At 40.5% G+C, this 23,139-nt stretch overlaps 1 protein-coding gene across 3 annotated transcripts in view; it reads left to right on the top strand.

Moving 5' to 3' along the window:
* LOC127572752 (contactin-associated protein-like 5) overlaps window positions 1-23,139 on the top strand; it is a 1,205,714-nt gene that overhangs the window by 729,794 nt on the left and 452,781 nt on the right. For 2 of the 3 annotated variants that reach the window (XM_052020369.1, XM_052020350.1), the window contains exon 13: window positions 2,094-2,294. In XM_052020369.1, coding sequence (XP_051876329.1) covers window positions 2,094-2,294 — 201 coding nt within the window. The remainder of the gene's footprint in view (window positions 1-2,093; window positions 2,295-23,139) is intronic. The other variant, XM_052020359.1, reaches the window with a different exon arrangement.

Genomic DNA, 23,139 nt, shown 5'->3' with positions numbered 1-23,139 from the left:
TTGCTTTCGAAATCAGAATGACTAAAGACCCTATAAATACTTTAGATAGGGGAGTTGAAGACAAGCTATTCCAATTTCAGGAACGTTCAATGATAAATGGATACAGATTAAAAATCTTGGGCTAAAGGTGCAAGAACTGTTTGGAGCAAAATAAAAGCATTTTTAGTCAGAGAATAGGTAGGACTTTCAATTCACAAGTTGGAAGAATGATGGACACAGAATCAATTAGTGTCTTCAGAAAAGAATTGAATGAGCATGAGAGAAAGAGTAATTTACGTGAGCAGGGAAATTGGACTGATGGGATTGCTTCACTAGAAGCTGGCATGGAGTCTAAAGGCTGAATGGACTCTTTCTGCATCAGCACAATTTGACAATTTGGTCCCCTCTTATCTGAGGTTATTTGAACCAAATTTCAGAGGCAGAGTTCAACTTGTTTACATTTCTACATTGCCAACATTTTTTGGATCTTTTTCTTGCTCCCTTGACATGATTGTTGACATCATATAACTCCAAAGATAGATTAACAACCAACCCTTATATTTAATGCATTATTTTTCCACAGAGTAGTACAACTTGTTAAATTTAGTCATTTTATCAATCTTCTGATTCCAGTCAGTGAAATTTTAATTATAAATGTGTGCTGTTCCATGACAATCTACAGCTTCCAAAAGGACAATTTATCTTCAGACATTTCCCTGTGCCAAACTAACCATGCAAAAGTTCTCCGAAGTATACGAAGCATCTAAAAGGAGAAAATTGTGTTAATGAAGCTTACTGAAGCATATAAACTGACCATTTCTTAACCGCCATCTTAGTTCTACAGATCGGTGGTCATTGTATCTAAATTGCACTATAGCTACTTGCTTAACAGCCAAAGGCTAAAGGTTTGGATTGCCAGGCTATAAAGGGAAATTAATAGCAGTAAAACATCTATATGGTCCAGTTGCTAAGGTGAGATTTGCATTTGTATTTCTAAATCAATTGTCCAGGTCTTTGGATAGTAGATCAGTAACATAACAACTATGTTACCATTCTGTATTTATTCATTTGTCCGACTAATTTGGCTGTTAAACAAGCCATCATTTCAAATGAAAATCAGACGTTAGTGTACTGGAGAAGAGTCATTCTGTTAACCTCTATTTCTTCAGAAATTTTCAATTACTTGCTTTTTTCGAATGCAGTATTGCATTTATTGCCCATCCCTAATTGTCTTAAGAAGTTTGTGGTGAGGCATCAGCTTGAATCACTGCAATCGATCTGGTGAAGATGCTCCAGTTGGGAAGAAGTTGAGATGCATCAGTGAAGTAGAAATAGTGATGTATTTCCAAATCAGGATGCTGCGTTAAAGCAAAAAAAATCTATTATTGCTTTTTCTTTCCTTAAAGTAGAAGTCTACTTACAATCTCAGTGTTGTAATGCTGAAAATGGAAAATATCATTCACATAAAAATGGCAATTGACTGATGTACAGTATTTACTTTGTGAAGGAGATAAATTAATGTGAATAATACCAAACACAGAAGTTATGGTTACTTCATTTTTTTGACCTGTATAAATCAAGCATTGCTGACTGCTTATTGAAGATCCTTCTCAATATAGCATCAACACTATCTGCTTCATTGTGCAAATAATATATTCTGTCCTTCGAAGCAGTAAGTATTTGTTCAAAAAAGTAACATTGGATGAGCTTGTGACTTTAATATCTAAGTATATTGTTGTGTAGAAAAGACGGAGAAGGTTTAAGAATTTCTTTGACAACTTCGGACTATACATCATGTTGTTGGTTATACTGTGTTGGATCATCATGGAGCAACACTCACAAAATGCTGGAGGAACCCAGCAGGTCAGGCAGCATCTATGGAGGGAAATAAACAGTCAATGTTTCCAGTCAAAATCCTTCATGAAGGGTCTCGACTGGAAACGTCAACTGTTTATTTCCCTCCATAGATGCTGCCTGACCTGCTGAGTTCCTCCAGCATTTTATGTGTGTTGCTCCAGATTCCAGTATTTGCAGAATCTCATGTGTCTTGAATCATAGTGGGATTGTTCTTTTGCCTTGTGTTTTGTTTATATGTTGTTTCACTCTTTTGACAGAAGACAAGACGTGGACAGTAATTCAGCACAATAACACAGAGCTCACCAAAGTCCAGGGTTCCAGTTCGAGCAAACCTCAGCTTGTGCACTTGAGTTACACTGCTAACAGAGAACAACTCCAGGCTATGATTAACAACATGGATTACTGTGAGCAGGAGGTGTCTTATCACTGCAGAAGGTCACGCCTTTTAAATACTCCTGGTGAGTACATGTCTCAAGCATATCGATAGCCTCTGAGATGTAAATTATAAAGCTCATTAGGAACAAATGATGAGGAGAGTTTTAACTAATGAAGTTTTTTATGCAATAAAATTTGTATCATTCATCTCTTAGTTACAACACACAGACCAGAATGATCAGCAGTCAGTATACTGAACAGCTAGATAGGGATAGACTTACAATCTCAGCTACTTGCACTGAATGTTCAATATAGATCCATCTGCATGTTGTATGTCTTTTCTGAAATTTAGTTTAATCAATGAAGTTAAAATTCAGAATGAGAGTTCAACACACAGCCCTATATTTTTTGTCACCAGTGATTGAGGACAGTTTTTTTGTCTTGCAGAGTCTAATGGGCATAGTGAGGGGAAGGCAGGGGGTTAGATTTTATGGAGCGCTGTCAGTTTTTAGTAGATGCTGCAATAATGTAATGAAACTAGAATACTGAAGGTTAAAGGTGAATTAATTGAGGTTTTTATCAAATTGATGAAGGTTGCCAGAAAAGTATTATTCTGCTGCAAGAGTCTAAGTCAAGCTCCAAAATCATTGGAGGAAGCAAGCAAATATTTCCTCATGCAAGGAATCAGAGAACTATGGAACCATCTCTAACATATATGTAATATGTAAAAGTGGCTGTTGACAACCATTTGCTATTTTAAGGCTCTGCCACTTTAAGGATCGTGTCATGTGACTGGCAGCTCTTAGAGCTGCAAATTTGATTGGTTTGGAACTCGCCAGATGCTGTTTCTGTGGGAACAGGTCACAGTCAGAAAACTGCTGGCTAAACTCTATAAACTCTTATCTAAGAAAGTACTTTTGTTGTTAGTTCAAATTACTGACAACTTTTCAAAGATATTAGAGAGAGTGAGAGAGCGGCTGACGCTGTTTCTGCAACAAAAGTAATGCAAACTTTAATTAAAATTAATAACTTTGAATATAGGATAAATAGATTTGTGCTGGATAAGGATATAAAAACATGTGGATGGAGTTGCATGAATTTCAGTCACAATGTCATGTTCTTGTATCTTTGCATTTGGATGTGTAAATAGAATGTGGTTAGCGAAAGTGATATATGCATGCATATGTTCAGCACCATTTGTCGTGAGATCTCCATTGTTAGAGTTAGAATAAATACCCTTGTTTCAGTATCAGAATCAGATTTATTATCACTGTCTTATATGACGTGAAATTTGTTGTTTTGCGGCAGCAGTACAGTGCAAAGGCATAAAAATCTATAAATTACAAAAATGAATAAATAGTGCAAAAAAAAATAATGAGATAGTGTTCATGCGTTCATGGATCATTCAGAAATCTGATGGCGGAGGAGAAGAAGCTGTTCCTGAATCATTGAGTTTGGGTCTTCAGGCTCCTGTACCTCCTCCCTGAAGGTAGTAACGAGGACAGAGCATATCCTGAATGGTGAGGGTCCTTAATGACGGATACCACCTTCTTGAGGCACAACCCCTTGAAGATGTCTTCAATGGTGGGGAGGGCTGTGCTCGTGATGGAGCTGGATAAGTCTACAACCCTCTGCAGCCTCTTGTAATCCTGTACATTGGAGGGCCCATACCAGGCTGTGACACAACCTGTATGAATGCTCTCCACTGTACATCTGTCGAAATTTGTAAGTCTTTGATGACATACCTGTTTGAAGCACCTATGTCTTGAAACTGCTATTGTCAGTAGAACGTAGCAACGCTCTACCGGTATCCAAGGTACACCTTCGTATACATTGCAGGAATCGCAGGCCTGAGTGATTGAACGACTTTCTCCAATTTCTCCAGATCCTGAACTTTGAAAAAATTATTCAGTACGTTGATGTTTACACATTAGCATTTTGAACTTTATACCAGAATAGAAATTACTGTGACTCACCCATCTGACACTATTGTGCCAGAAATTCATTGCCTTCAGAACAAAGCGAAGCTCTGAATTCGAAACCAATGTGTTGAATTTCTTCAGTCGATAGATTGCAAGAAATGTCATTGAAAACTCTTAGCAATGCCCAACATGACAAAACTTTCAATCCTAAAAAAGACAATGTTGAAGGGTCTATATAAATGCAAATTGATGTCTTGTGACTATATCCTCCAATTCACTCCCAAGAAGAAAAGCTTCCTATATCTGTATGAATTTTCCCATTTTAAGCAGCCTGTGGCTGATTTGGCTGGGATTTGCGCTTTTACACCATGCACTGCCACAGATAAAGAATTACAATTGCATTTTACCAAGCTCAATTCATAATGGATCCATCGACCATTACAGAAGAAAACAAAACAAAATTGCAGATGCTGCAAAACTGAAATAAAACAGAAAATGCTGGAAACACTCAACAGGTCAGGCCCCACTTATTGAAAGAGGAACAGTTAATGTTTCTAAACCAAAACCTTTGGTTCTGATGCAGGAACCTTCGGTTCTGGTGCAGGGTCCCAGATCTGAAATATTAATTGTTTCTCCTTCCATAGATGCCTCCTGAACTTCCAAGTTTTTCCAGAATTTTCTGTGTTTTTAACTCAAATATTATAAATATTCCAGAGGTAAGGGGAAGACTGTACACTGATAGCCTGCATCTATGATTCTGAGATTATGCCAATTAACCATTCTCACTTCCTCTGCTGAGTGCTCACAATCATAAAATAATTGCAGAGAGTATCAATTAACTTTGAAAAGAAGCTAAACCACTCCTCCCATTTATTTTTTGTAGAGCTTCCTCTGACGTTAAGCCAATCCTATGACTCAGTCAATGATTTAATTTACAAGTGTATGTAGATCTCACTGACAGCAGTCTTCTGAGTTTGGCCAAGTGCAGTAAAACTAGTCAAGGATTACAAAGCATCCTTTTAAAGGTTTCTTACAATGTCTCAAATAAAGTAATATGAATAAACACACTGCAAATAATATAACAAAAGATATCATTAAAAAACAAGATATATGATGCAAAATACCACAAAAAATATGCACTGATGACCTCTATACTCTAATGACCTTTAACTATTCACCGTCTCTGCAATTTACACTCACAAGTATTTCTCTAACTCTGATTCTCAGCCTAATCTGCCAATCATTTGAAGGAACCTGTCCCCATATGCACAGATAATCCAGATGCAAAAGGTATCAAAGAGCATGGGGAGAAACTGGTAATATGGTATTGAGAAAAATGATTAGCCATCCATGAATGGCCTTATTCTGCTATTTTCAGTGTTTCTATTGCTTTTGTTCACTGTTTCTTTGCAAGCTCTCCTTTCCATTTAAATATTGATAATACTTATACTGCTCTGTAATTTTGGATGGTTTTAAATATAACTCATCCTGGTGAGCACTTGAAACAATCTCTTCTCAAATGTATTCAGAGAATTAATCCTGTCTGCAACCCTTGTAAGTTGCCTAAGTTAGTCATGAACTTTCTTTGTTTAAAACAAAAATTTGATTGTCACAAACTCTACTTGATTGTACCACCTTATCCTGGTTGTTTGTTGTAATCCTGGGTATGAAAGTGTTGTCCTATGGTGAAAAGTGAAACAGGTTAGGACTCTACTCATCAGATGAATTAGAGACAAATTTGTTGAAACTTATACTGAGAGGGTTTCCAGAACCAGATGCACAGTGTCAGAATGACAGGGAACTCATTTAAGACTGACATCAGAAAGAATTTCTTCTCTCAGGAGTTTGTGAGTCTTTGAAATTCCTTGCCACAAATACTGTGGGACTATCCTCATGTGTCTTTGAGGCTGAAATCAATAGCTTTCTAGTCAATGAGGGTTATGGGAAAAGGGCTGGAAAATGGACAACGAATGTTGGATCAGCCATTATGCTATTGAATGGCAGTGCAGGCTCAAGAGAACTGAATGGCCTACACCTATTCCTAGATCTTATGGTCTTATACGTGCCAAGATTTGCACAATCACTCAGCATGGTGGAAGTTCATAAAGCAACAGTCCTCAGTGGGAGACTCACAGACCCTGGAGAAGCCAGAAGGGGACATTGCACTTTTCTGAGCAATGAGCAGTTACTGCGCGATTAAGGTTCCAAGCAAAACAACAGAACAAGTGGCCCTTACCACTTAAACCAAAGAGAGAATGTAGCATTAATTAGAACATTGAGATATCTGAGGGAAGATTCTATGACTGACTTCACTGGTGGACATTCCAGCAGTGTCTAAGTAAGGTCTGGCCTTTTAATTCACTATGAAACACTTTTTTATTTAAACAAGGCACACATATGAATAATGAAGGCTTTACCCTTTTACAATGAAACATTTTGTGTGATGCTGTGCGAACTATGTAATGCCGTGATCATAGATTCCTTTTGTGATAATCTTTTCAGATAACTCCACAGCATATGAAGTTGCTTACCCTCAAGATTATTGCATTTCACAATTACTGCAGTCTCAGGTGTAATGATATAGATCACCGACTCATGTGTGTCACTACATTTGCACTTGTGCTGTTTTCTTGAGTTGATGTGGGAAGACCTGTACGTATAACCGGCAGTCCTCTGATTGTCAATTGCAACTGGTGTTTCCAGTTTCAGAAGAAGTGATAAAGTTCTTGCGACCATGATTTCCCCTCAGCACGACCAGTGCAGATGTTTTCCGTTAATATTTGCATCATTCTCTTCATTTCACCACTGGCATGTGGTCAGTATGGTGTGAAGCCTAAATAGATCGTATACTTCCTTTTGAATGATGGTGCATCCTCCCTGTCTGTGGAACACCAAGTAGTGCAATGATTAGCCTTTGAGACAGGAGCTTTCATGGATGGTTCTTACAGGAGGAATCTGCTGAGGTCATCAATAATCACAAGCAAATGATACTGGAAATGTAGATTTGCAAAATCATCACTAGCACTTACCTATGCCCTTTGATAACCCTAGTATTTGTATTGATCCTTGCATATTTAACATTGTGATGTATTTGTTGTTATTGTGTTCAGCCAAGCAATTTATTCCTGTGAACTATATGCCTATTCCCTTAACAATTGTTTAGCTTTCACAGTTACTAAATTGCATTTATGCGCAATATTTATCATGTGTCTGTAACTGACTTTGCGATGACAGTTCAATACCCACTAACACAAAATCTGAGGTAATGTTTCTGAACTGAATTCTGCTTAACTTGCTGATGCTGGCCATTATTTCTTGCTGATGGCTTTAAATGAGAGATTCTGTTCTGATGTTTATTTTCTCCTCTGATTCTGCTCACTGAAGTAATTTGAAGTCTTTCTGCATTGACAATATTATCCTCTGAATGTTACAGACTCAAGCATCTTCATCAGTTTGATACTCTTCTCAAGGGCTTTCTGTTAAAGTTGCCTTGATATATACCCTTCAATGATCTGCATTTTCAGGTTTTGCACAAGATCAGAGAATTCACATTTTGTTCCAGACTTGTACAATTATTGATCATTTGTTTCATTTATTTCTTGCCCTTTTGTGATGTAACACAATAGTCTCACTTAACATATTTTGCTGTTGAGTAAAATATGAAGTCACTGTAGTTTTTGTTGTGATCTAGCCGTACTTAACATTGTGATACATTTGGTGTCATCGTGTTCAACCAAGCAATTTACTGATGGCACTTCATAAATAACTGTGATTCTTCACCACCCTAATATAGCTGGAGTGCTTTCTCCTTAGAGTCATTGAGTAATACAACAGACCCTTCAGCCCAACTCGTCCAAGCTGACCATGGTGCCCACCAAGCTAGTCCCATTTGCCCTCATTTGGCCCACATCCCTCTAAACGCCTCCTATCCATGTACTTATCCAAATGCCTTTTGAATGTTATTATTTTAACTGCCTCAGCCATTTCCTTATTCCATATATGCACCACCCTCTGCGAGAAGGAGTTGCCCATCAGGTCTCTTTTAAACCTTTCACCTCTCATCTGAAACCTATGCCCTCTAGTTTTTAGTTCCCCTTGCTTGGGAAAAAGACCATGTGCATTCACCCTACTGATGTTTGTCATGATTTTATACACATCTATAAGGTCACACATCAATCTCCAATGTTCCAAGGAGTAAAGTCCTCGCCTGCCCAATCACCCTCTATAACTCAGGCTCCCCTTAAGTAATCTGTGATTCCAAATCCTGTGATTGACCCTTCAATTCCGGCAAAACTGCTTTTCTTCATGGGATGGAACTGAAGATGATTCAGAATATATTTGGATTGGCAGACGGCTGAGTTATCACCATTGCCAGCTTAACGTACAGTGTGTTACTATTTAAATGTACATTTTTGACTTTGGCTAACCTACACAGAGTTGAATTAAATAGAACAGCAGAGCACAGGAACATGCCCTTGCCCCACGATGTTATGCCGAACTAATTAAACTAGTAATTAAATGCCGAACTCAACTAATCCCTTCTGCCTACACAATGTCCATATCCCTCCATTCTCTGCATATTCATGTGCCTATCTAAGAGCCCCTTAAACACGTCTATCGTATTTGCCTCCACCACCACTTCTGACAGCACATTCCAGGCACCCACCACTCTCTGTGTAAAAATTAATCAGCGAAAATCTGCAGATGCTGGAAATTTAAATCAAAAACAGAAAATGCTAGAAATACTTAGCACATCAAGCTGCATCCAAGGGGCGATAAACAGAGTTAACATTTCAGGTTGGAGACCTTTTGTCAGAATCAGAATCAGATTTATTGCCACTGACTCATATGATGTGAAATTTGTTTTGCAGCAGTAGTGCAGTGCAAAGACACAAAGTTACTATAAATAAATAAATGGTGCAAAAAATAAAGAAACAACAAGGTAGTGTTCATGGACCGTTCAGAAATCTGATGGCAGAGGGGAAGAAGCTGTTTCTGAATCATTGAGTGTGGGTCTTCAGGCTCCTGTACCTCCTCCATGATAATGATCTCCACCGTACATCTACAGAAACTTGTAAGAGTCTTTGGTGAAATTCCAAATCTCCTCAAACTCCTAACGAAGATACAAAAAAAACATAATGCTGCTCAAAGGGTGAGCGAGAAGGAAGGGGATATTTCTGATAGTGTAAAACTGAGGTGGCCATGAATCAGATGAGGTGTAAGAATTTGGAGACACAGGGGGCTGGAATCTGGAGCAACACACAAAATGCTGGAGGAACTCAGCAGGCCAGGGAGCATCTATGGAGGAAAATGGACAGTCGATCTTTCAGGTCGAGACTCTTTATCTGGACTGAAAGTTACAGGAGAGATAGCCAGTATAAAGAGGTGGAGGGAAGGGGTGGAGCAAGACTGGCAGATGGGGGAGGGGAGAATGGGAATTGCGCCAGTAGGTCCCCTCCCTGACTACTCTTACCTGCTCTCACCACCTCCCTCCCTTGTTTGCGTGCTCCACTCCATCATCCTCTCCCATCACCTGCCCTTTGTCGCTTCCACCTATCACTGCCCAGCTTCTAGCACTATTCCCACTCTCTCCTCCCTCATCTGCCAAACACCTCCACCCCACCTCACCTATTGCCTGCTACTTCTATCTATCATTAAAGGGACCTGAGGGTTAACTTCTTCACACAGACAGTGGTGAGTATATGGAACAAGCTGCCAGAGAATGTAATTGAGGTGGGTACAATAACAACATTTAAAAGACATTTGGATAAGTGCATGGATAGGAAGGGTTTTGAGAGATATGAGCAAATGGGATGAGCTTATGTGGGCACCTTGGTTGGCATGGAGATGTTGAGCCAAAGGGCTTGTTTCTATTGCTCTATTACTCTATGACTCTAAGTTATGCACACACTACAAGACCTCGCTGTACCCGCATCCCTTTTAGAATTGTACCTGCTGGTTTATTTTGCCTGTGTCTGCGTGGGTTTCCTCCAGGTGCTCCAGTCTCCTCCCACATTCCAAAGACGTACGGGTTAGGAAGTTGTGGGCATGCTATGTTAGCGCCGGAAGTGTGGCGACACTTACGGGCTGCCCCCAGAACACTCAGTGCAAAAGATGCATCTCACTGTGTGTTTCGATGTACATGTGACCGATAAAGATATCTTATCTTCTCTTAATATAAAAATTTAACAGTTCATATGGGCGGCATGAGGCCAACATAGTGGGATAGTTTGAAGAGCTGCTGCCTCACAGCTCCAGCGACCCAGATTCAATCCGAACCTCCGTTGGTGTTTGTGTGGACTTTGCGCATTCACCCTGTGACTATCTGCATGCTCCAGTTTCCCCCACATCCCAAAGGTGTGGGGGTTGGTCGGTTAATTGGCCATTGCAGGTTGCCACTATCGTGTAGGTGAGTGATAGATGCTCGGTGGAGTTGAAAGGAATAAGAGGAGAATAAAATGGGATCAGTGTAAATGGGTGCTTGATGGGCAGCATAGGAATGTGGGAGAATAGGTTACAGGGAATTTTTTGAAAGATAAACTTCTACTCAATTCGTCTTCATTAGTCGGGGTATTGAGTTCAAGAGCCGCGAGGTGATGTTGCAGCTCTATAGAACTCTGGTCAGACCACACTTGGAGTATTGTGTTCAGTTCTGGTCCCCTCATTATAGGGAGGATGTGGAAGCTTTAGAGAGGGTGCAGAGGAGATTTACCAGGATGCTGCCTGGATTGGGGAGCATATCTTATGAGGATAGGTTGAGCTTGGGCATTTCTCTTTGGAGAGAAGGAGAATGAGAGATGACTTGATAGAGGTGTGCAAGATGATAAGAGGCATAGATCGAGTGGACAGTCAGAGACTTTTTCCCAGGGCAACAATGACTAATATGGGGGAAATAATTTTAAGGTGATTGGAGGAAGTTATAAGGGGGATGTCAGGTGTAAGTTTTTTACACAGAGAGTGGTGGGTGTGTGGAACGCACTGCCAGCAGAGGTTGTGGGGGCAGGTACATTAGGGACATTTAAGAGACTCTTAGATCGACACATGAATGATAGAGAAATGGAGAACTATGTGGGAGGGAAGGGTTAGATAGATCTTAGAGCAGGATAAAAAGTCAGCACAACATTGTGGGCCGAAGGACCTGTACTGTGCTGTAGTGTTCTATGTTCTATGTAAGCTTCTACGTTATATGAAATTAAGAAAGTATGGAAATATTTTTCTGTATTAATTCTCATCTGACACATGTCTGCCCCTTTCACCAGCCTCGTTTTATCTTCTTGAGATTTATTACTTTCTTTCTTGGAGTTCACTGTGTTTCTGAGTTTGGTGTTTCTGAAGGGCATCATATAAAATGCAAGATGACATTCTGTTCAGTGCAGAATTAATTTCCAATGTGCATCTTGACCTGAAGTGTGTTGAAAGAATAGAACTGAGCTCCAATACCCAGTTTCAGTTGCTCTTGTAAATCAGCTGATTAGGGTAGTTTGTTAGTCCTGGCCCCTGCTGCTGCTGTTGTGGCAGAGCTGCAGAATGTCCAGGAATCCTCATTAAAATCCACAGGTGAGGAGTGTGGTTAGTAAGCTTCAGCTAATAGAATAATATGCAATCTTGCAGTGACACGGTGACATCTGTTCCTGCTAAAGAAATCGAATTAGCCAATAATTTGAATTAAACATGGGAAATAACACAGCAAATTGGGAATTTAATGCAAAAAATTGATTTATCACAAAAGCAATTTTGAAAATAAGCAAAGTATATTGCATGTTAATAATAAGGCCAAATTAATATATGGTCGTCAGCAAATTGGAACCATCTGAATAGTTCATCAAATTCCTGAAGATTTGTCTTGTTAAGATGTATTTCAAAAGCATTCACTCACATTTTTTCATAAAATAGTCTGCCTGTCTTATCAATGCATATTTGAGAAGTTTTAGAGGACAGAGCTATGTACGGAGCATTTAAATTGGGTGGAATTATGCAAGATAAGCATAGATGTGGTTCATCAGGATGGAAAAATATGTATGCCTGGTGAAAAGCATATAGCACAACATCTGCTTCTATCCTTATCAACTTTAGCCCTTTGATGGTGAATTTTGATGAATAACCTGTAGGTTTTTTTCACTGTTTTTAAGCCTTTCTTACAAAAAATTAGCATATTTTGTTACATGGATAAACCAAGATACATTCATTCTAAACTATTTAGAAAGACACAGATTAATCAGGGGGTGTCTTCAAAGATTTGGTAAGGATCTGACTAACTAATTTAGAGCAATAAGGCTCAAACAGCATGGAAATAGGACCTTCAGACCATTAGGTCTTCACTGATCTTTAAGCACCCATTTATACTAATCCTATTATATTCTCCCCACATTCTCAACAACTTCCTCCAGATTCGACCACTCACCTTCACACTGGCGCAAATTGTAACTGCTAATTAACCCACCAACCCACAGGTCTTTGGGATGTGGGAGGAAACCGGGGCGCCCAGGGGAAACCCACACATTTACAGGGAGGGAGTTAATTGGAATTTTTGAGGAACTAACAAGAAGGGTGGATAGGGCATTGAGTTTGCTACAGTCTCATGAAATTTAGAAAGGATTATGACAAGGACTTACCTAGGTAGACTGGTCAAAAAAATAATAGCGCAAAAATCCAAGGGAGAGTGGCAGATTGGATCCAATATTGTATCACTGGTAGAAAGCTAAGAATAATGGTTGCTGGGATCTTTGGGACTGGAATGTTGCTGCAGTGAGGTTCCTCACGTCTCAATATTCGGTCTCTTGTTTTGATGTAACATATATTAATGACAGAGATATAATTGTAGGCACAACAATAAATAAATTTGCTAATGAAGCAAAAAGTGATTATGTGATTGAGGAGGAAAGATTTAGATTGCAGGAAATTAGTAATGCAGAATAGTGACAACTGGAATTTAATGGAGAGAAGTGTATGGGAATGTACTCGGGGAGGTGTAACAGGGTGGGGGAATATACAATAAATGGCAGGACATTGATCAGTGTGGAGGGATAAAAAGGACCATGATAAAGGTCCACAGGCCCTTAAAACATAACAAGGCAGGTCAATAAGGTGGCTAAAAAGACATACAATGTGCTTTCCTCTGTCAGTTGAGGCATAGAATGTAAGCAGAAGGAGGCTTTGCTGTGAAAGTATACGGAACTAATTAAAAAGTGCTCGTGATTCTGGTCACTGTTAAACAAAAGATTGCACTGGAGACCATGCAAAGGAGATTCTGTCAGAACTGGAAAATCTTACCTGTAAGGAAAGATTAGATAGGCTGGAGTAGTGGAGGTTGAAGGCAGATTTAATCGAGCTACATAAAATTAAGGGGGCTGAGATAGAATTAAGAAGAAGAACCTATATTCCTTGGAAGAGGTGTCAAAAGTGAGGAGGCATAAAGTAATTAGCAGGGAGAATTAAGTAGAGATGAAGAAAAGGTTTTTCAGCCAGAGGGTGCTCAAAGTCTGAAACTTAGTGTCTGAAAGAATGATGGAAGCAGAAATCCCCATCACATTTAAATGGATGTGCACTTGGAGCCATGACCTCCAGGCCTATGGACCTCGTGTTGGAAGGTGGGATCAGGCTGAGTAGCTCTCTTTAGACTGGCTGACACAAGAAGCTGAATTGCCTCCTTCTGTTTAATAGATTTTCTATAACTCTATAAAAGTGTACGTGTTCTGAAATTAATCTTTGGTTGGTAGCATTAAACACACTGCATCGGATCATCATCACATGGTACTCTGCCTCTGAAATTCATTCCATTTCAATCGATGCAAAATATGCAGAACAACATGCTGAATCTTTCATATAGTTCAACCTCACCATCTGGGGATGAAATTGGTGCTTCAAAGGCTAAGTGACGAGTGTGTTACTTAGTTACAGAAGAAACAGGAGTAGGAGGAGGCCATCTGGCCCATCAATTCTGCTCCACCATTCAATAAGATCATGGCTGATCTGGCTGTGGACTCAGGTCCACCTACCTACCTTTTCCCCATAACCCTTAATTCCCCTACTATGCAAAAATCTATCTAACTGTGTCTTAAATGTATTTAATGAGGTAGCCTCCACTGCTTCTCTGGGCAGAGAATTCCACAGATTCACTACTCTCTGGGAAAAGCAGTTCCTCCTCATCTCTGTCCTCAGTCTATTCCCCTGAATTTTGAGTCCATGTCCCCTAGTTCTAGTCTCGCCTGCCAGTGGAAATAACGTTCCTGCCTCTATCTTGTCTATCCCTTTCATATTTTTATATGTTTCTATAAGATCCCCTCTCATTCTTTTGAATTCTAGTGAGTATAGTCCCAGGCAACTCAATCTCTCCTCATAGGCTAACCCCCACATCTCCGGAATCAACCTGGTGAACCTCCTCTGCACTGCCTCCAAAGCCAGTATATCTTTCCTCAAGCATGGAGACCAAAACTGCACGCAGTACTCCAAGTGTAGCCTCACCAGTACCCTGTACGGTTGCAGCATAACGTCCCTGCTCTTAAATTCAATCCCTCCAGCAATGAAGGCCAACATTCCATTTGCCTTCTTGATAACCGGTTGCACCTGCAAACCAACCTTTTGCAATTCATGTACAAGCACTCCCAAGTCCTTCTGCACAACAGCACGCTGCAATCTTTCACCATTTAAATAATAATCTGGTCTTCTATTTTTCCTTCCAAAGTTGATGACCTCGCATTTACCAACATAGTACTCCATCTGCCAGACCCTTGCCCACTCACTTAACCTATCTAGATCTCTCTGCAGACTCTCCGCATCCTCTGCACAATTTGCTTTTCCACTCAACTTAGTGTCATCAGCAAACTTAGATGTGTGACACTCGGTTCCCCTCTTCCAAATCACTAATGTATATCATGAACAGTTGCGGGCTCAGCACCGACCCCTGTGGCACCCTGCTCACGACTGATTGCCAACCAGGGAAACACCCATTTATCTGAACCCCCTGCCTTCTATTGGTTAATCAATCCTCTATCCATGCTAATACCCTACCCCCAACTCCATGCATCCTTAAGCAGAATTCCATCTGACCTCCTGTCGTTCAAGTAAAGAAGTATAAATATTTTACATTTTCTTCTTAAATCTCCATAGTTTTCTAAATCACATTGCTAAGATTAATATCACAAAACCACTTAAAAATCCAGAATGATAAAAGTAAATTTAACTGAGAAGGTCCAGGATTAATTCCACAAAATCTATGGCATATCATTTGGTGGAAATTGATCCTTCCGTTTGTTTCCCATGTGTGACAAAGGGAGAAGTGAAGCGAAAAGCAAACAGACTGGATCCTATGTTTGAAGGATGTTGAATTTTCAAGCATCCTGGATGGATATTTTATTGCTTCAGCCAGTTGCTCATATAGGGCGTAATTTCTGCTTAAGAGTCCTGCAGCAAAATTTAGCAGTGTTCACATGAGTCACAAGCGTGCACCATAAAGAATGCCTGGGGACGGTAATCATTACGGTTGCGAAGTCAGATGAGACCTCCTTCTCACTGTTTCGTCCCATTACCTGTGCTGCTCAGTGCTAACAAATGTGGACAGTAGAGCTTTGAACAAGAGTCAGCCCCTTCAAGGCACCCAGTGGTTATGCTGAATAGTTCATCACGTGCTTCCCCTCAAGAATGCTAAAGAGCTCAGTAATGGATCCAATGCTTGGTGTTCATTTTTTGCCCAAAAAAGTGTGATGTGTAAAGATACTGTTCGGGACTTGGACTTTTGTGACACCTGACAAGGATGTAAAATTATTATATTTCTTTTATTATATACTCTGAATCACAAGAAATGGGATACAAAATCTCTGCACTTTGAAGTAAGTAAGGTTGTAAGTTAGTAAGTTTGCAGACGATACCAAGATTGGTGGAGTTGTGAATAGTGTAGAAGACTGGCGACGGATACAGCCTGATATAGATAAGCTGCAGATGTGGGCAGAGAAATGGCAGATGGAGTTTAACCCGGATAAATATGTTTTGCACCTGGTAGGACTAATGTCAAGAGGCAGTTCACTGTTAAGGGCCTTAACAGTGTTGAAGAGCAGAGAGACATTGGGGTGCAAGTCCATGACTCATTGAAAGTGGCTGCACAGGCAGACAGGGTGGTTAATAAGGCTAATGGAATGCTTGCATTTATTAATTGGGGGATTGAGTACAGGAGTCAAGAAGTTATGATGCATCTCTATAGAACTCTGGTTAGGTCGCATTTAGAGTATTGCGTGCAGTTCTGGTCACCTCACTATAGGAAGGATGTCAAGGCTTTAGAGAGGGTGCAGAGGAGGCTTACCAGGATGCTGCCTGGATTAGAGGGCATGTGCTATCAGGAGAGGCTGGACAAACTTGGGCTCTTTTCTCTGGAGCGGTGGAGGCTGAGGGGTGATCTGTTGGAAGTGTATAAAATTATGAGGGGCATAGATAGGGTGGACAAGCAATACCTTTTTCCCATTATTGAGCGATCCAATACCAGAGGGCATGCATTTAAGGTGAGAGGGGGTAGGTTCAGAACAGACGTGAGGGGTACTTTTTTACTGAGAGAGTGGTGGATGCCTGGAATGCGTTGCCTGATAGGGTGGTGGAGGCAAATTCATCGTGGGCTTTTAAGAGGGGCTTGGATGAGCACATGAATGAGAGGAAAATGGAGGGATATGGGCACTCTGTAGGTAGGAAGGAATAGCTATGTTGGCACAACATTGTGGGCCAAAGGGCCTGTTCTGTGCTGTACTGTTCTGTGTTCGATGTTGAACTGACTACAAGATTCCCACCAGGACCAAACACACACAGGAACACAGATAGGAGAAGCCTTTAGAGACACAAGAGGCTGCAGATGCTCGAATCTGGAGCAGCACACACAGAGCTGGAGGAACTCAATGGGTCGGTCAGCATCTGTGGAGGGAAGTGCATGTTATTGAAACAAAAAGCACTACATACCGTGATTAGTTAAAAATGTTGTTAGTCATCTACTCTTTAGTGGTCAGGAACACAACACAATGAGCAAATCTCAGGAAGAGGTAAGCATCCAGCTGGGTGGATTTTGGTGAACTATTTGGTATGGATATTTACGTTAACAGCACGTCTCCAAATGACCCAGAGGCATTTGTCACCGCTTCTGAATGAGCAGTGAAACAAAAAGGTTTGCATTCAGATAGCAACTTTCACATCTCTTTCAAGTCGCTTCAAAGCCCTTTACTGTTGACAAAGCACTTTAGAAGTGTGATCACCACAGCAAATCAATATGTGCAGAGGGAGTATAGGGAAGAGTGAGTGTGGTGGCATAGTGGTTAAATTACTTGATTAGTATCCCGAGGCCCAGACTATTGATCTGAAAAAAGAGTTCAAATACCATCATTGCAACCAGTGACTTTAACTAAATAAATCTGGAATAAATAGCGAGGAAGCTTCTAGTCTGTTTGTAAAATATGTTTGGTTCACCTCTGCCCTGAAGAAATCCATCTTCTTTACCTCGTGTGTTCTACATCTGGCTCATAGCAAAGTGATTCTCTCTTGTCTTCATTTCAGGGGCAATAAATGGGCAGGCAATGTTCACCACTCATCCATGAATGAATAAATCAAAGAAAAAAGTGGGGATGAATTTAAACAGAACCAAAAGAAAAAAGACTTTTAATTATACAACTCTCTTCACAATGTTTGGATGATTCCAAGTGTTAATGGTTCTTGAAGAGTTTGTGCAGTGTTTAACATTGGTTCCCTTTCCCTGGGAAAAAGACTGCATGTATTCACCCCATCTATGCCCCTCATCATTTTATACACCTCCATAAGGTCACCCCTTGGTCTCCAACATTCCAAGGAATAAAACTCTGGACTGCCCAACCTCACCCTCTAATTTAGGCCCTAGTATCCAGGCAATATTCTGTTAACTTACTGAAAGTGGCAGGGCAGGTTGAGAAAGTGGTTAAAAAATATATGGGGGTTCTTGACTTTATAGATAAATGCCAGAGCATGGAAGTCACCTTGAACCTTTACAATACAGTAGTTCAAAAGCAGCTGGAGTATTATCTCCAATTCTGGGCACCACACCTTTGGAAAGATGTGAAGGTGTCAGAGAGGGTTCTGAAGTGGTTTACTGGAATAATTCCATGGATACGAGACTTTGGTTGTGTAGAAGCTGGTGGTGTTGTCCTCGGGACAGAGATGGAAGGGAAGTGTAAATCAAAAAGCTGCAGATGCTGGAAATCTGAGGTAAAATAAAAACAAGAAAATGCTGAAAAGAGAGAGAAACCAAATTAGTTTTAAGTTGCAGAAACAGCGAGGAAGCAAAAGAAGTATCCCCAATGTCGAGGTTGAGATCAGAGGAATGTAAGATCATAAACAGGTTGAACAGACTACATAAAGAGTAGAGAAACAAAGGACTGCAGATGCTGGAACGTAGATGAAGAAACAGCAAGATGCTTGAGAAACTCAGCAGGCCAGACAGCATCCGTGGAGAAAAACAGATGGTCAACATTTCAGGTCAGGACCCTTCTCCATAAACACGTAAAGAGTAGCTGTTTTCAATGGTGGAGGGCTTTAGTTCCAGAGGAGATGGAATGAAACTGATAGATGAAAGAATCAAAAGCAACATGAGGGAATATTTCCTTTAATGCAGCATTTTGTTAGAATTTGGAATATTCTACTTAGAGCTACAGTATAGTTGAATTCAATGCGTCATTTGAAAGAGAACTGGACGGGTAGCTGACATAGAATTGTGGGGACAGGGCAGGAGTGAGACTACCTGAATGTTCTTGACATGCATTTGATGGACTTAATAGCATCCTTCTACCCATAGCCTCTCAAGTGATTCTGCGAACATCATTATGGTTTACTAAAGAACTACTGACATTCTAAAACATCTCAAGACCTTTCACAAACCAAGACCAAATGGCATTTAAAATGCCTCATCTCTCCACTCTCAGTCCTGACGCAGGGTTTTGATCCGAAACGTTGACAATTCCTTTCCTCCCAGACACTGCTCGACCCACTGTGTTCCTCCAGAAAGATTGTTTTTTGCTCCAGATTCCAGCATCTGCCATCTCTTGTTTTGTCTGTCGGCATTTGAAATCAAGCTGTCAAAGGAAATCTACCCAACACCCTTGTGCATGATAATCTAAATTAGCTCCTGCTCCATTGGTGGTTTGAAACTAAAACATCAATCTGCTCTTTTCAAATCCCTCCATGGTTTTGCCTCTCCCTTTATTTGTCTCCTTCTCCAGGCCTCCAAGATCATAAACTTCTACCAAATCTGACCTCCCATACATTTCCTAATTTTAATGGCAGCATTGCTGGTGACTGCCTCTTCGACTGCCCAAAGTGTAGGTTTTGAGATTCCCTTCCCAATCCGCACCTCGTCTCACAGACTTCCAAATTTTACCACATAGATTAAATTGATTTGGAGGTCTGGCTAGTTCGACGGGTGAGACTGGCTTCCAACATGGTCTCTTTTCAACATCAAAAAAATGCTTTCATATTTTTTCTTACAATGTAGGAGGAGGCCATTCAACCCTTCAAGTCTATGCTGGCCCTCAGAACATTCCAATAAATCCCATTTCCCCCATTCATTTCTCTACAACCTTGTCTCTCTCACATGAACATCAACTGTCCGTAATTTTTCTCCTACTATGGGCAATTTATAGTAGTTGATTAACCTACCAGCATGTCTTTTCAATGTAAACTCAATTTGTAGTAACTATTCATTGCACTTGAATTGCATCAGTTCTTCAACTACTTTGCCTGACTTAAGGCTAATTGTGTTGAAATGACCAGCAATACTCAACAGAAATTCTGGGAAAAGATATCTAAAGTTGAAGAAAAACCAAGAAAAGGACAACAAACAGGAATAAAAAAAATAGGTCAGATCGTTAGGTCCTGTGATCGCAAGTAATTTTAACAAGTTAAAATGTGTGTTATAGTATTTCAATTTCAATACAGGTAAGTAAGATGTCATTACTTTTGTACTTGCCAAGGAGATGTGTGTGTTTTATTCATTTTAGGAAAAGTAAAACAACCATGAATTTGTACATTCATGGAGACATGTCACAAAAGTGTATCAGTCCAAAAAGGTAATCAACAAGGCTGATGGAATCAACACACAAAAGCAGGAGGAAGTCAGCCGGTCAGGCAGACACGGTAGTGTAGCAGTTAGTGTAATGCTATTGCAGTGCCAATGACCCAGGTTCAATTCTGGCCACTGTCTGTAAGGAGTTTGTACGTTCTCCCCGTGTCTGTGTGGGTTTCCTCTGGATGCTCCGGCTTCCTCCCACATTCCAAAACCGTACAGGTTAGGAAGCTGCGGGCATGCTATGTTGGTGCTGGAAGCATGACAACACTTGCGGGCTGCCCCCAGAACACTCTACGCAAAAGATACATTTCACTATGTGTTTCGATGTACATGTGACTAATAAAGATATCTGATCTTATCCATGGAGGGGAATGAACAATCGATGGTTCAGCATCTGCAATCTCTTGTGTCTCGAAGGCCAATTGAATGCTCATCTTTACAGCTAGAGTGCTAGAATTAATATTTATTTTTAATCTGAGACTGGTAGATCTTTGTTTAAGACAGAGTATCAACGCATTTGGAACTAAGGCAGGTGAATGGAGTTGATACACAGATTAGCTAACGGCAGAACATTCTCAGTGGACAGCAGGATATACTGTACTCCTGTTTCCCTGTTCAAATCAATGAGCAATGTGATGGCCAACCATTGGCTGCATTAAGACATCTGTAACTTTGACCAACTCCACCCTGCCTCAGTTTCTGAAATCTTCCAGCATGTTTTTATGGCTTCCAGCCTCAATTGGTCTACCATCTTTTAACATACATAAATTTGAGCAAATCTCTATCTCATAGAAAATCCCAGTTGTCCATCTGAGCAATTGATGTCGATGGACAACAATTCTCAATGATGTTTTCAATTTCCTTCATCACCTTACCATCTCTGGAAAATGGTACCTTCTCCAACCACATGAGCTCTGTGCTCCATGATCCTCAAACTTGGGTCTCTTGCATCTCTCTGATTGCCATTGCTTCACCATTGCTTTCCACTGCCTCAGCTCTGGAATTCACTTTCTGTTTCTTTGTTTGGTCATTCCCTCTCAGTGTTACATTTTATTCAGTATTTCATCTTTTTAAACAAGGTCAAGGTTGATGAGGGCAGCCAACCCCAGCTGCTATTTATGTTGGGATTTTGTGTGCTCCCAATGCTTGAACTCAAGGTTCTTGATGCCAGTCTGAATGCCACTTTAAGTAGTCATGGGTCAGAGGATCCCATGAGTCATTGGGATCTTGCATTTCTTCAAGGTGACTTTGAGTACATCCTCATTTTTTTTTCCTTGTTCAACCCCCTGGAATGTTTTAAGAAGCTGTATGAATGCAAGGTGATGTTGAAGGATAGATTAATAACTGGTTGTTCACCTTGTCTCTGTATTAGGAGAGCACGTGGTGAAGCCTTAAATGCACTGTCAAGTCTAACACTACCAAATTGTACTCTCGCATAGTATTATTAGAACATAGAACATTATAGCACAGTGCAGGCACTTCGGCCCACAATGTTGTGCCGACATTTTATCCTGCTCTAAGATCTATCTAACTCTTCCCTCCCGCATAGCCCCCCATTTCTCTATCATTCATGTGTCTATCTAAGAGTCTCTTAAATGTCCCTAATGTATCTGCCCCCACAACCTCTGCAGGCTATGTGTTACATGCACCCACCACTCTCTGTGTAAAAAACTTACCCCTGACATACCCCTTATACCTTCCTCCAATCACCTTAAAATTATGCCCCCTCGTGTTAGCCATTGTTGCCTTGAGAAAAAGTCTCTAGCTTTCCACTCGATCTATGCCTCTTATCATCTTGTACACTTCTATCAAGTCACCTCTCCTCCTCCTCCTCCTCTCCAAAGAGAAAAGCCCTAGCTCACTCAACCTATCCTCATAAGACATGCTATCCAATCTAAGCAACATCCTGGTAAGTCTCCTCTGCAGCCTCTCTAAAGCTTCCGCATCCTTCCTATAATGAGGCGATAATGAGACCTCCTGTAAGTATTATTAGAGGTTTGAAACATAACCAAATACTTAGATCTAGCCCCAATCTATTTGTTTGATGAACATAAGAGATTGTTGGACAAGTACATGGATTGGAAGGTTATGGGCCAAATGCTGATAAGTGGAACTAACTTGGATGGGCATCTTGGTCGCCATGGACCAGTTGGGCCAAAGGGCGTGTTTCCATGCTGTATGATTCTATGAGACACATGGACTATTAACGGAGCACTGGATCTCTCAATTTTCTTGCAAATTTGTTCATTCATTTGTTTTGTTTCCTTGGACACCAGTTACAACAAATTCTCATGTTCTGGATGAACCAATCAATCAAGTCAAATGGGCTCTGTGCTGGTGCATTAAGTTAAAGTTCACCTGCTCAAAATTCCATTCAACTTGTCACAACCTAAAAGTAATGAGTGACCAGTTGGCATTTTTCATAGATTACAGTGACATACATGAATTAATATATTGTGTAAAGCACTTTTAGAATTTTCAACATGAAAATGTGCAACATTAAACAGATCTTATAACTTTCTGCCATGTTCTTTCATTACTTTACATGGTTCATGTTATCTATCCTCCAGCCAGCAAACACGTCTCTGACTCAGGTGGTTGCACAGTCAGGTTCCACTGCAAAGCAAGTCATTGCAGTAAGACATCCTTGCTCCTGCGCTATCACCCTCTTGCTATAAAGGTCAGCATTCCATTTGCCTTCTTAATTGCTCACTGTACCTACGTGTTTACTTTTAGGGACTGGTGTACAAGAGCACTCAAACCTCATTATATATCAACATTTCCCGATCTAAATCCATTTCAATCATAAGCTCCTTTTCTGTTTTTCCTACCAAAGTGGATAACTTTACGCTTATTCCCAATATACTTAGATTTAAGAGATTGTTGCCAGGACTCGAGGGCCTGAGTTATAGGGAAAGGTTGGGCAGGCTTGGACTTTATTCCTTGGCA

Source organism: Pristis pectinata, chromosome 1 (genome assembly GCF_009764475.1).
Source record: "Pristis pectinata isolate sPriPec2 chromosome 1, sPriPec2.1.pri, whole genome shotgun sequence".
Classification (NCBI taxonomy): domain Eukaryota; kingdom Metazoa; phylum Chordata; class Chondrichthyes; order Rhinopristiformes; family Pristidae; genus Pristis; species Pristis pectinata.
This window is presented reverse-complemented; position numbering and strand designations above follow the sequence as displayed.